The sequence below is a fragment of the Amblyomma mixtum genome, chromosome 7 (assembly GCF_055824585.1).
Source record: "Amblyomma mixtum isolate Tamu chromosome 7, ASM5582458v1, whole genome shotgun sequence".
Classification (NCBI taxonomy): Eukaryota; Metazoa; Arthropoda; class Arachnida; order Ixodida; family Ixodidae; genus Amblyomma; species Amblyomma mixtum.
In genome coordinates, this window is record NC_143018.1 from 74,079,191 (window position 1) to 74,090,910 (window position 11,720).

The 11,720-nt window shown below is 47.8% G+C and overlaps 1 protein-coding gene across 1 annotated transcript; it reads left to right on the top strand.

The window, feature by feature from the left end:
* The first annotated feature begins 423 nt into the window (after nucleotides 1–423).
* Nucleotides 424–6,172, top strand: LOC149336522 (uncharacterized). The gene is made up of 7 exons (XM_089554158.1): nucleotides 424–514; nucleotides 913–997; nucleotides 1,363–1,468; nucleotides 2,343–2,427; nucleotides 3,089–3,199; nucleotides 5,503–5,582; nucleotides 6,013–6,172. Exons 1-7 carry the CDS (start codon nucleotides 424–426, stop codon nucleotides 6,064–6,066), a joined length of 612 nt encoding a protein of 203 aa, XP_089410284.1. The 3' UTR covers nucleotides 6,067–6,172.
* The last annotated feature ends 5,548 nt before the right edge of the window (nucleotides 6,173–11,720 follow it).

The following is an 11,720-nucleotide window of genomic DNA, read 5'->3' on the forward strand; positions in this document are numbered from 1 at the left end:
CTCAGCACGTCAGCGGTGCAGCCGGCAAAGGTTCGTAGCTCTTCGGCGGGACCACAACACAATCGTAGCAGCGCGTTTTCCTAGCATTGAAAGAGCGAAAACGAACAGAAAAGTCAAACCTGGTCGCCACCATTGTTTAGTTTGGAAGCAGATGTGACGCTGGCCGCGTATAGAATTTACTGTAGCGGCGCTAACACAATGTGCACTGTTATTAGCAGTTGAAAGTGCCTCTTTCAAACGGCCACTGAAGTGGTTTTGGAATTCGGTGAGCTTAAAGGGAAATTGCACGTGCACGTGCAGTCTATTTGTGCCGAATTGTCCCCCTCATTATTTCCTGCCTCCTTCTGTTTCCCAAGAAGTGTGTACACTTGTTTAATTTCCTTGTTCTGGGGTGTAGTTGCAGGTGGCCAAACAGCCTGCACCATGCAGGACGCCGCCCGCCCTCAGGCCAACAACTGTGGCGTACCGGCCGCTTCGGCGCAGCCTCAGCACTTCAGGGGTGCAACCGGCAAAGGTTCGTAGCTCTTGGGCAGGAGCACAACACATTCGTAGCAGCGCGTTTCCCTAGGATTGAAAGAGCGAAAACGAACAGAGAAGTTAAACCTGGTCGCCACCATTCTTTTGTTTGGAAGCAGATGTGACGCTGGCCGCGTATAGAATTTGCTGTAGCGTCGTTAACACAATGTGCACTGTTATTATAAGTTGAAAGTGTGCCTCTTTTAAACGGCCACTGAAGTGGTTTTCGAATTCGGTGAGCTTAAAGGGAAACTTGCTGGTACATGTGTAGTCTTTGTGACGTATTGGCCCCCTGTTTTCCCTTAATCCTTCTGTTTTCCAAGAAGTGTGTACACTTGTTTAATTTCCTTGTTCTGGGGTGTAGTTGCAGGTGACCAAAGAGCCTGCACCATGCAGGACGCCGCCCGTCCTCAGGCCAACAACTGTGGCGTACCGACCGCTTCGGCGCAGCCTCAGCACTTCAGGGGTGCAACCGGCAAAGGTTCGTAGCTCTTGGGCAGGAGCACAACACATTCGTAGCAGCGCGTTTCCCTAGGATTGAAAGAGCGAAAACGAACAGAGAAGTTAAACCTGGTCGCCACCATTGTTTTGTTTGGAAGCAGATGTGACGCTGGCCGCGTATAGAATTTGCTGTAGCGTCGCTACGCAATGTGCACTGTTATTATAAGTTGAAAGTGTGCCTTTTTTAAACGGCCACTGAAGTGGTTTTCGAATTCGGTGAGCTTAAAGGGAACCTTGCACGTGCATGTGCAGTCTATTTGTGCTGACTTGCCCCCCTGTTTTTCCTGCCTCCTTCTGTTTCCCAAGAAGTGTGTACACTTTTAATTTCCTTGTTCTGGGGTGTAGTTGCACGTGGCCAAAGAGCCTGGACGCCGCCCGTCCTCAGGCCAACAACTGTGCCGTACCGGCCGCTTCGGCGCAGCCTCAACACGTCAGCGGTGCAGCGGCAAAGGTTGGTAGCTCTTGGACGGGAGCACAACACATTCGTTGCAGCGCGTTTCCCTAGCATTGAAAGAGCGAAAACGAACAGAGTAGTTAAACCTGGCGCCACCATTGTTTTGTTTTGAAGCAGATGTGACGCTGGCCGCGTATAGAATTTGCTGTAGCGGCGCTAACACAATGTGCACTGTTATTATCAGTTGAAAGTGTGCCTCTTTTAAACGGCCATGAAGTGGTTTTGTAATTCGGTGAGCTTAAAGGGAAACTTGCACGTGCATGTGCAGTCTATTTGTGCCGACTTGCTTCCTGTTTTTCCTGCCTCCTTCTGTTTCCCAAGAAGTGTGTACACTTGTTTAATTTCCTTGTCCTGGGGTGTAGTTGCAAGTGGCCAAACAGCCTGCACCATGCGTGACGCCGCCCGTCCTCAGGCCAACAACTGTGGCGTACCGGCCGCTTCGGCGCAGCCTCAGCACTTCAGGGGTGCAGCCGGCAAAGGTTCGTAGCTCTTGGGCAGGAGAACAACACATTCGTAGCAGCACGTTTTCCTAGCATTGATAGAGCGAAAACGAACAGAGAAGTTAAAGCTGGTCGCCACCATTGTTTTGTTTGGAAGCAGATGTGACGCTGGCCGCGTATAGAATTTGCTGTAGCGGCGCTAACACAATGTGCACTGTTATTAGCAGTTGAAAGTGTGCCTCTTTTAAACGGCCACTGAAGTGGTTTTGGAATTCGATAAGCAGAAACTTGCAGGTACATGCGTAGTCTTTGTGAGGACTTGCCCCCCTGTTTTCCCTGCCTCCTTCCGTTTCCCAAGAAGTGTGTACACTTGTTTAATTTCCTTGTTCTGGGGTGTAGTTGTAAGTGGCCTAAGAGCCTGCACCATGCAGGACGCCGCCCGTCCTCAGGCCAGCAACTGTGGCGTACCGGCCGCTTCGGCGCAGCCTCAGCACTTCAGCGGTGCAGGCGGCAAAGGTTCGTAGCTGTTGGTCGAGAGCAGAACACATTCGTAGCAGCGCGTTTTCCTTGCATTGAAAGAGAGAAAACGTACAGAGAAGTTAGACCTGGTCGCCACCATTGTTTTGTTTGGAAGCAGATGTGACGCTGGCCGCGTATAGAATTTGCTGTAGCGGCGCTAACACAATGTGCACTGTTATTAGCAGTTGAAAGTGTGCCTCTTTCAAACGGCTACTGAAGTGGTTTTGGAATTCGGTGAGCTTAAAGGGAAACTTGCAGGTACATGTGTAGTCTCATTGTGCCGACATTTCAATCAAACTATGTCGTAATTGTCGAATAAATTTGCGACGACATTCAGGATTTTCCGCAGCGCGTAATGAAAAGAAGCATAAATGTCGCAGCGGCTTTCAGCGCTGATTACTTTACCACCTTTAAGTGTAACGCCAAAATAAAAACAAAAATTGTTATGCTTTAGCTACATGTGTTATATATTGGAATTCTGCGTATTGGCGAGTAATCGATAAAGGGTTCATTTTCCCTGCAAGGAGCGACGACACTGACTACATATGTTCACGTGTTCCTCTTTCTGGAAGCGTGGAACTCTGATTCCTGTGCAGCTCCGCATTTGAGATGAATCCCACATTGGGTTAACCTTTTACAAACTCATTCTGCTCTCAAGCTGCAGGCAAGCCGTGCCCGGCTTCCGCAAACGTCCCCTGGCGTCGCCCGGCGGCTGCCAGGACAACTGACGCAAGAAGCGAGGTGTACGGAACGCCTCATGGAAGACTGGGTGAGCCTTTTCAGCCTACTCCTACAGTCGCCGTATTGTGCACCCCATTTTTGCTTTCCCTAATCTTTGCCGTTTTTTTCACAACTGCCCTGCTTGGCGGTCTTTGTAGCGTGCCGCTGCACTGGGGCAATGGCGGCAGTTATATATTGATTCGTATTAACAAAATAGTTCCCGTCAAAATGTCCCCAACGCAGGAGTGAACATCTATATTATCGAGACAATGTATTTTGATTTCCCCGAATTAGAATGGAAGCGCGAAACAGCAAAATTAAGAAAGCCTGCGGTGCGTTATTTAGAACCAGAACAACGTTTTCTAACTGCATGTATTTCAGAAACACAGCATAAACATGGTTTTCCAAATGAAGATGGCGTTGGCGTTCTGAGAGCAGAAGCAGAAATAAAAGTATGAAAAATTTTAGGAAAGATAATTGGGATTGTTTTGCCACCGGGTGGGGCACTACAAGAGAGTAGCGGCTGTGCCTTTTTCTGTTAAGAAAGAATGCCCGGCGTCAGCAAAGGCTCCATCTAAGGGCATGACGGCTTGGCTTTTGTGCTACTTACACGTGTGCGTGCACACACTGGCTTGTAGCTCTGCAGCCTTTGAGAGGGTAACCGTTGTGAAAGTCACTTTTGGACAAACTTTCTGTTTGACTCGACAGACCGTGGCATCAAACAACAGAAAGTTCCTGTTGAATTTGAAGCTGCTAAAAAAAACTGTTTATCCGCCGATTTACCTCGTTAAACTAAATGCGTCGTAGGTGCGCTAGTACAGCCACTTTACTTAACTTTGTGTACCTTCGATAATCTTGGTGATTGTGCTGCCGGCGTTAAATCGGGGGTTAAATTTATAGCGATCAATTTTATTGATGCAGTGGAAATGCAAAATCGTGCACCCTCACGGATCCACTTAAGCAGTAATGGGGCTCGCATCAAAGACGCGTTTTATCCAGGGCCGGCTTGCACGAAACAAATGAGACCGGCTTATTTCCAGTCTAATCTTATTCGCGGTCTAAAAGCTCTCTCGGTTTTGAAGAAAGGAAAAGCGCATAGCTGGTTCATTTTGTCAGTGGACACCTCAAATGCACCACGAACTCCGACTGAAAGTTCGGTAACTCAATGTTTTAGTCGGCGTTCGTGCGCACTTGAGGCACTCACCGACAAAGTGAACCATCTATGCGCATTTTCTTTTCTCAAAATCGAGAGGGCTTTTAGACCGCGAATAAGATTAGACTAGAAATAAGCCGGTCTTATTTGTTTCGTGCAAGCCGGCCCAGGTTTTTCGTTTTATCCGTTTTTTTTTCATTATATCTATCTTAGTCTTTTGTCTCTTCTACCGCTCTCCTTCAAGACAAAATGAGAGTTTTCCCTCTCTCTATATATATTTCTCCACCTGCCAAATGCGATGGGTTCCTGTTTCGTTAATTAACCCCAAAACAGGACTGCTATTGTGATAGCGAGGAACATAATCCAAATACGAGTTCAGTGCTCAAGCACTTCGTTTTTCACTTCGGTGTAGGTTTTTGGTTCCAATGTGCACAGATGAAAGTTGGTGAAGGCGGCGACGGGTAAAGCACAGCGCAAGGGACTATCAGATAGCACGCGGGATGTTAGGCTACGGCGATAGTCAAGAGGCAGCGCGCCTGACTAGCATCGCGGCGATATTGAAGTGTAATAAAGAAATAAAAAAGCGGCTATGGGGCCGTAGTCAAACGCAAGGGCCAACAATGCGGATCTGTTTGCGCCGCCCCGGGTGCGTAACCTACTCGCGGCCGTGAAGTGTTTCATTTTAGTGTTTTTCTCTCCGAGGATTCATCCCCAGACGAGGCAAGTGCAAGCGCACTAAAAGCAATTCCAGCTGCAGACTGTTCAGAAATCACCACTCAAAAAAGCTCCAGGTTTGGTTACTTGCATAGACGTCCATAGTTTAAACTTTGAATGGTTTTAGAACAAAAGTTATTCAAGGCATCGAGACGAGGCTACCTTTGATTTGTGCGAGAGATCACATATAAAATCTAAATGCAGTGAAAAAAACCCGTCTGTTATTTGTACCGTAAAGAGCAAAATGGGCAGTGCGGCAGGTACACCAGCAGCGCACGGTGCGAGATTGTTGGGTTGATGACCGGAGCTCAGGCTATCATTGTGGCTAGCTGTCTTTTGGCTGTTTTTTCTGCAAATCTTGTTACAATTTGAGGGAGGCGCTGGGCACGTCCTGGAGCTTCGCAGCAGAACCATCGCGTCAACTTTATCCATCGACGCTGTCCACTGATCTGCCCCTTCGCCTACGCCCGTCGTTTTCCCTGCAGCTCTCCGACAGCGGGACCCTGCCATCTTTAGCGAGTCCGATGACCACGACGTGGAGGATTGGCTTGCCTCCTACGAGCGGGTAAGCGGCCACAACCGGTCGGACGAAGCCATGAAGCTGAACAACGTTTTGTTTTACCTGTCGGACGTTCTTAGCACCATTATTTGCGAAAATTATTCCTTGATCCGAAAAACCATCTGGCATTTTTGAGCTGCCTTAACACGCTCCAAAAACCCCGTAGATCCACATACGGTGGTAGATACACTACAGGCACTATTTTGAAAGCTTGTATGAATCCACTCCTTATTTCTTGAGATGTCTTGAATTGGTGCGTTTCCATAAAATGTCCGCGTCCTGTGTGTTAACATCAACCTTATTGAGAATTATTGCTCGATGCAAACAACAATCTGGCATGATTGAAACAACGAAAAAAAATATTGCTGAGAGAGCAAATCGAAAAATAAAAACTGAATTTCCCTAACGGCACACATTCTACTAAATTTATTCGCAGGAGCGGTGTGCTTTCCTGACTGCCATGACAGAAGCTGTGTTCTCGGCTCATTGACGGACAACGACCATTGTGCGAAGGTGATGAACACTACCAGAAAAGATCGATATCGAACACAATTCGTTCGGGCGGCAGACACGTGCATTAAAAGGAGATGCTCCGAGGTCCCAGCGGCGTCTGCGAATAACTACAGTAACAGAGAGAGGCGGAGCCACACAGGAGGATGACAGTGTGAGAGTCCTATGCGCTCTTTTACAACTGAAGACTCTCCAAGGTTAACTAGGCACAAGCATACGCGCACTGGCGAAATTCCCTTCAATCGCGACACGTGTACTTTTACGCCTCCAGAGTCTGGCTGTGTCGCTCCACACGGTACTATGCACACTGGCGGAAGCCCGTTAAATCGCGACACGTGTATATTTGTACCTGCAGAGTCTGTATGTGTCACTACACGCGATACTTGCACACTGTCGAAGGCCCCTTCATTAGAGACAAATCCGCCTCTGGCCTAGATTCAGTATCCAACAAGATCCTCCGCAACCTAGATGAAGAGTCGCTACAATCACTGAGTATATGCAGAAATGCTGGTCGGAGGGCTCAATAACACAAATATGGAAAACGGCAGAGATCATTCTCATTCCAAAACCCGGGAAGGCACTCAGCCTTGAGAACCTCAGGCCAGTTTCGCTCACGTCTTGTGTAGGTAAGCTAATGGAGCACGTAGTTAATACCCGCCTCAACCGGTTTATGGAGGAGAATGAGCTTTACCCCCCAACCATGATTAGATTTCGACCAACACTTTCTACGCAGGATGTAATGCTTCAGCTCAAACATCAGATTATTGAGGCAAAGACGCGGGACACCAGAATGATTCTTGGACTCCACCTGGAAAAGGCTTTTGACAATGTCAGACATGATGCGATCTTGGAGAACCTTCATGAACTCGGGGTGGGAGCCCGCACCTTCAACTATATCGGCGACTTTCTCTCAGGTAGAAAAGCGCATTTTCAAGTAGGAGGTCTCCGCTCGCGTGACCTTCCCCTCGGCAACAAGTGCACCCCGCAGGGATCAGTCCTATCACCCTTTCTCTTCAACGTTGCAATGCTGAAACTTCCACATCAATTAGCGCAGATCCCGCAACTCCACCACAGCCTCTATGCTGATGATATCACCTTGTGGACCGCCGAGGGCAGTGATGCCGAAATCGAGGAGAGACTCCAGCGTGCCATCGATATCGTGGGGAACTATGTAGACCCCAGGGGGCTGCGGTGCTCTCCAGCCAAATCTGAATTTCTCATATTCCGCAAAATCAGATCCCTTGCGCAACCCACACCGGCCATCGAACTCAGTATTCGCGGAGTCCCCATTCGTCGAGTACCGAAAATTAAAATCGTGGGCCTAATTCTACAAGAACACGGCTTCAATGATAACGTAATTCAGAAGCTTCAGGGAACCTCGCAGCAAATTATGCGACTCATTCGCCGCATTAGTAACCGCCACACGGGCTTGAGGGAAAGCAATACTCTCCGTTTAGTACAAGCCTTTGTGATCAGCCGCATTGCTTACGTATGCCCTTACCTACATCTTAAGTCAGCTGAAAAAGAGAAAGTGAAGGCCATAATCAGAAAATGCGTCAAACAGGCAGTTGTGCTACCCATGCACACAGCGACTGAGAAAGTGTTAGGTGTCGGTCTTCATAACACCCTAAGTGAGATTATTGAAGCGGTAACCGTCTCGCAGTACGAACGACTGACGGCCACACCAACTGTCAGACAAATTCTGTCCACACTAGGCATAACATACGAACGACAAGGGGGACCAACAACTGACCTTCCCAAGCATATACGCTAGCTTCTGGTCATTCCTCCACTACCTCGGAACATGCACCCAGATTTCGACGCTGAACGTCGTGCAGAGAGAGCGAAATCATTAGGCAAACGCTTCCTTAATGATACCTCTGTGGTATATGTTGATGCAGCAGATTCTTCGGCTGACAAGATGGTAGCTGTGGTCACCACAGAATGTGGTACACTCATAACTGGGGGAACTATACGCACTCAGCACACACATGTTGGAGAAGAAACAGCCATTGCTCTAGCCATTGCGGGATCCTAGGCAGGAACCATTGTCAGCGACTCAAAATTGGCGATACGTAACTACACGTTTGGAAGAATATCTAACGGATTCTGCTAAATCATCAGCCCACGCGGCGCATTCGCCTATTCTGGACACCTGCTCATGCCTCCCTTGCTGGCAATGAGGCGGCTCATAACCTAGCTCGAGAACGGTCCCGCCGAGCTGGGAAGTGCTGTCCACCCGCCCTATACTCCTGCAAGGACAGGTTGTTTTCTTACAGAGAAATCCTGCAGCACTACAGGCTTGCAAGGCTCAGATTCCCCCCAGCAGATAAAACGCTTTCCAAGCAACAGGCCAAAGCCTGGCGTAAACTTCAAACTAACACCTATCCAAATCCCCAATTGTGTAGCTTCTATTCCGATGGACTCTACTCAGACAAATGCAAAAATTGTGATGCGAAAGCCGATCTAAATCATATGATCTGGAACTGCCCGCAGTCCCTACCCGCGAGTCGATTCATTACCGACTCTGAGCATTGGGAGGCTCTATTGCTCAGCCCCGACCCGGGGACACAGCTCAAGCTCCTCCAGCTGGCTGAAGACGCCGCCGCTGCCCAAGGGATAGCGGCCGCCGTTTAAGCGGGGGACGACTTCGGGTCGCTCCTCTATATCCGCTGGAAATAAAGTTCCACGATCACCACCTGTCCTTTTACAACTGCAGAGTGTAGAAATATCACACCACACGATATTCAGGACCATGGCGAAAGCCCCTTCTAACGTGGCACGTCTCCTTCTAGACATGCAGAGTCTATAAATATCGCTCTTCACGATAGTATGCACTCTTGTGAGAAACTCTCAATACTGCGACATGTGCCCTTTTACAACTGAACGCTCTGAAACCTTAACGCGACACAAGAGTGCGCACACTGGTGAAAAACTCTTCGCGTGCGACATGTGCACTTCTACAACTGCAGTCTCTTCAAACTTAAGTCGGCACAAGGGAATTCACACTGGGCCGAGACCCTTCAAGTGTGACATATTCCCTTATGCAGCGTCAGTGCGGCACAGTTTAAAGCGTCATATGCTGACGCACGCTATCGCAGATCGTACCCTGTGCTCATGCACGTGTTCAGATAAGGAGAGCCCCCAAGAGCACCTGTGTGGTCACGGCCATTGTAATCTTCAGACAGACGTGCCGATCTCGAGAATACGCTCCTGCCTGTGGTGTACAATCCCGTGCGCCATACCACATAATTAAGCGTCCACGATTAGCCGTCAGGCGGGAAATATTGATTTTGGAATCAGAAGGACATCCAATATTAACGTCTTGGTTCCTATTGCAAGGAGATAAAGACAAGATCTCGTAGATTTTATTCATTATAGCTGCATTGCTGGATTGTCTTGCTCATAAGTGACATATTAGAATAGGACTCAGCATCAGCGCTTCGATATTTGTCCGAAAAATCACTGCATTCAGTATTTGTATACTGAAGGAGGTATGCCGCAAAAATTGGGGAGGGCACATAGGTCTACTTTTGTGCTATGAATGCCAAAGCATTGTTTGGTACTTTAATTTCTTTCAAATTTTATTTACCTTGTTATTATTTTCTCTTCCTTTGTAAAGACACACCTACTCATTACCCCACAGTCGCAAGGCAACTAATAGAATACGTTCACCTTTGTTCGCCGAGCTTGGTTTTATGGCTGGTAATTTGTTGACTTCGCAGTCTGAAAGACCTAGGTTCAATTCCCAGCACCTTGGGAAGAAAGTTTGTCTTTGATATTACGGTGACGTCATCGGAGCTTTTTGGTAGTACTCCTGATTTCGTCGACACCGCATTTGGTTCTGGATGAGCCATATAATCCTTTCGCAATGATAAACTGCAGACTAAAGCTGGCTTGGCCGCTCAGCGCATGCCCTGTCTCTAAGGGGGCGCCACTGGGTGTATAAGATCCATGACCACTGCAGCCGAAAGGATTGTCGGTAGGCAGCGCTCGCTTCGAAATACTTGCTTACAGTGAGAATGGGAATGTCGGGCTGCTGACATTATACATGTTGGAATAAAATTGCCACAGCAGTTCGCCACGAGACTCGTGTGTTGAGTTCATCCTCTGTTGTCTGCTCTTGTATCTAAGCTGCTCATTTGCACTTGGACATTCGAATAAAGAACAAATTCTTCAGTACATGCCTCAGGAATGTGTTGAACTAAAATCTTCTGACCACTCGACATTGGTTGGATGTAGAGCACAGTTCTCAAACTTGCTTCAGTACACTATGCGTGTCCAGAACATCTATCTGCTAGCTTATGCGGGGAGCCAGTTGAAAGTGTAACAGGGATTCCCCATTGAAGCTAAATGAATAAGACCACAAAAATTGACAGATGACTGCTATAATCGGTAATGCGAAGTATGAGCTCAGCTCTTTACACGCAACCCGCCACCCCTGGAAGGTGGCCTATTGCGCTGCTAGCCACCCTCCGGGATCTTCCCGTGGCAGCCACCTTCCGGGTTCCATTCCTCCCCTCTCGCCGTGGCAGGTGGCGTTTCGCTCTGCTGCCTCACATATGCGGGTGGACACCCGAAACGCACAGTGTAAGGGAGGGTTAAGGAGGTAGCGAAAAAAGAAAGGAAGAAAGAGGTGCCGGAGTCGAGGGTTCCGGAAAAACACATTAAAGGGCACTGCGGAAACCCCATTGGAGTAATGCGAAAGTATTGATGCCTCTCCGCCGCCTTTAATTCTCCTCATTGCCTCTGTCTATTGTGACGTCGCGTCTAACCATCGAATAACATAGTTCACATTAAACTACAGTTAACTCATCTTCCTGCATAATTAATTCGCATTTAATTCACAAATTAATCAATTTAAATCACACTAAATTAATCTAATTCGCCATTTTGAGCATATTTCCTAATTTATTCAATTTCATTCACACTTGCTTCGTTTATTTGAAATTGATCCATATAATAACTCATTTCCCAATTAATTTACTCTGATTCACCTTTAATTCATTGCATTGTATCATTAAGTCTCATTATAAAACCCCAGGTGATCGAAATTTCCGGAGCCCTCCACTACGGCGTCTCTCATAGCCTGAGTCGCTTTGGGACGTTAAACCCCGTAAACCAAACCAAACCAAACCAAACATTAATCCACCTTAACTAACTGATAATTAACTCACTCTAATGCACCCTAATTCACCTTCATTTACTAATGGCGTTTCTATAATTGTTATCATTGATTAGATTTCTATTAGCGCCAAAGCCCCCATCGTTTCACCTAGGTATTCATTTCGGACATTCCAACTTCGCGCCGCGCGCTGGCTCTGCCCATCTTTCCGGTCACGTGGGGGCGACATGTGGTACGACGCTTTCGGCGATTCAAACTTCCCGCCGCTCGTGGCCCGACCACGCTCAGTTTTGGTCGCTTTTTTGCCTCTAATAAATTAACTAATGATCCGATTCGCACCAAATTTATTGCCTGGCATCCTCACATCACACCACTAATATTATAACCACTTATAGGATACCTCTCTATAGATCCCCGCAACTGCTGCCGAGACGTTGTGTGGACACGAAATCGTCGACATATCCAAAAAAGGCTTTCGCCTTAATAATTTCGACCACATGGGGACCTTA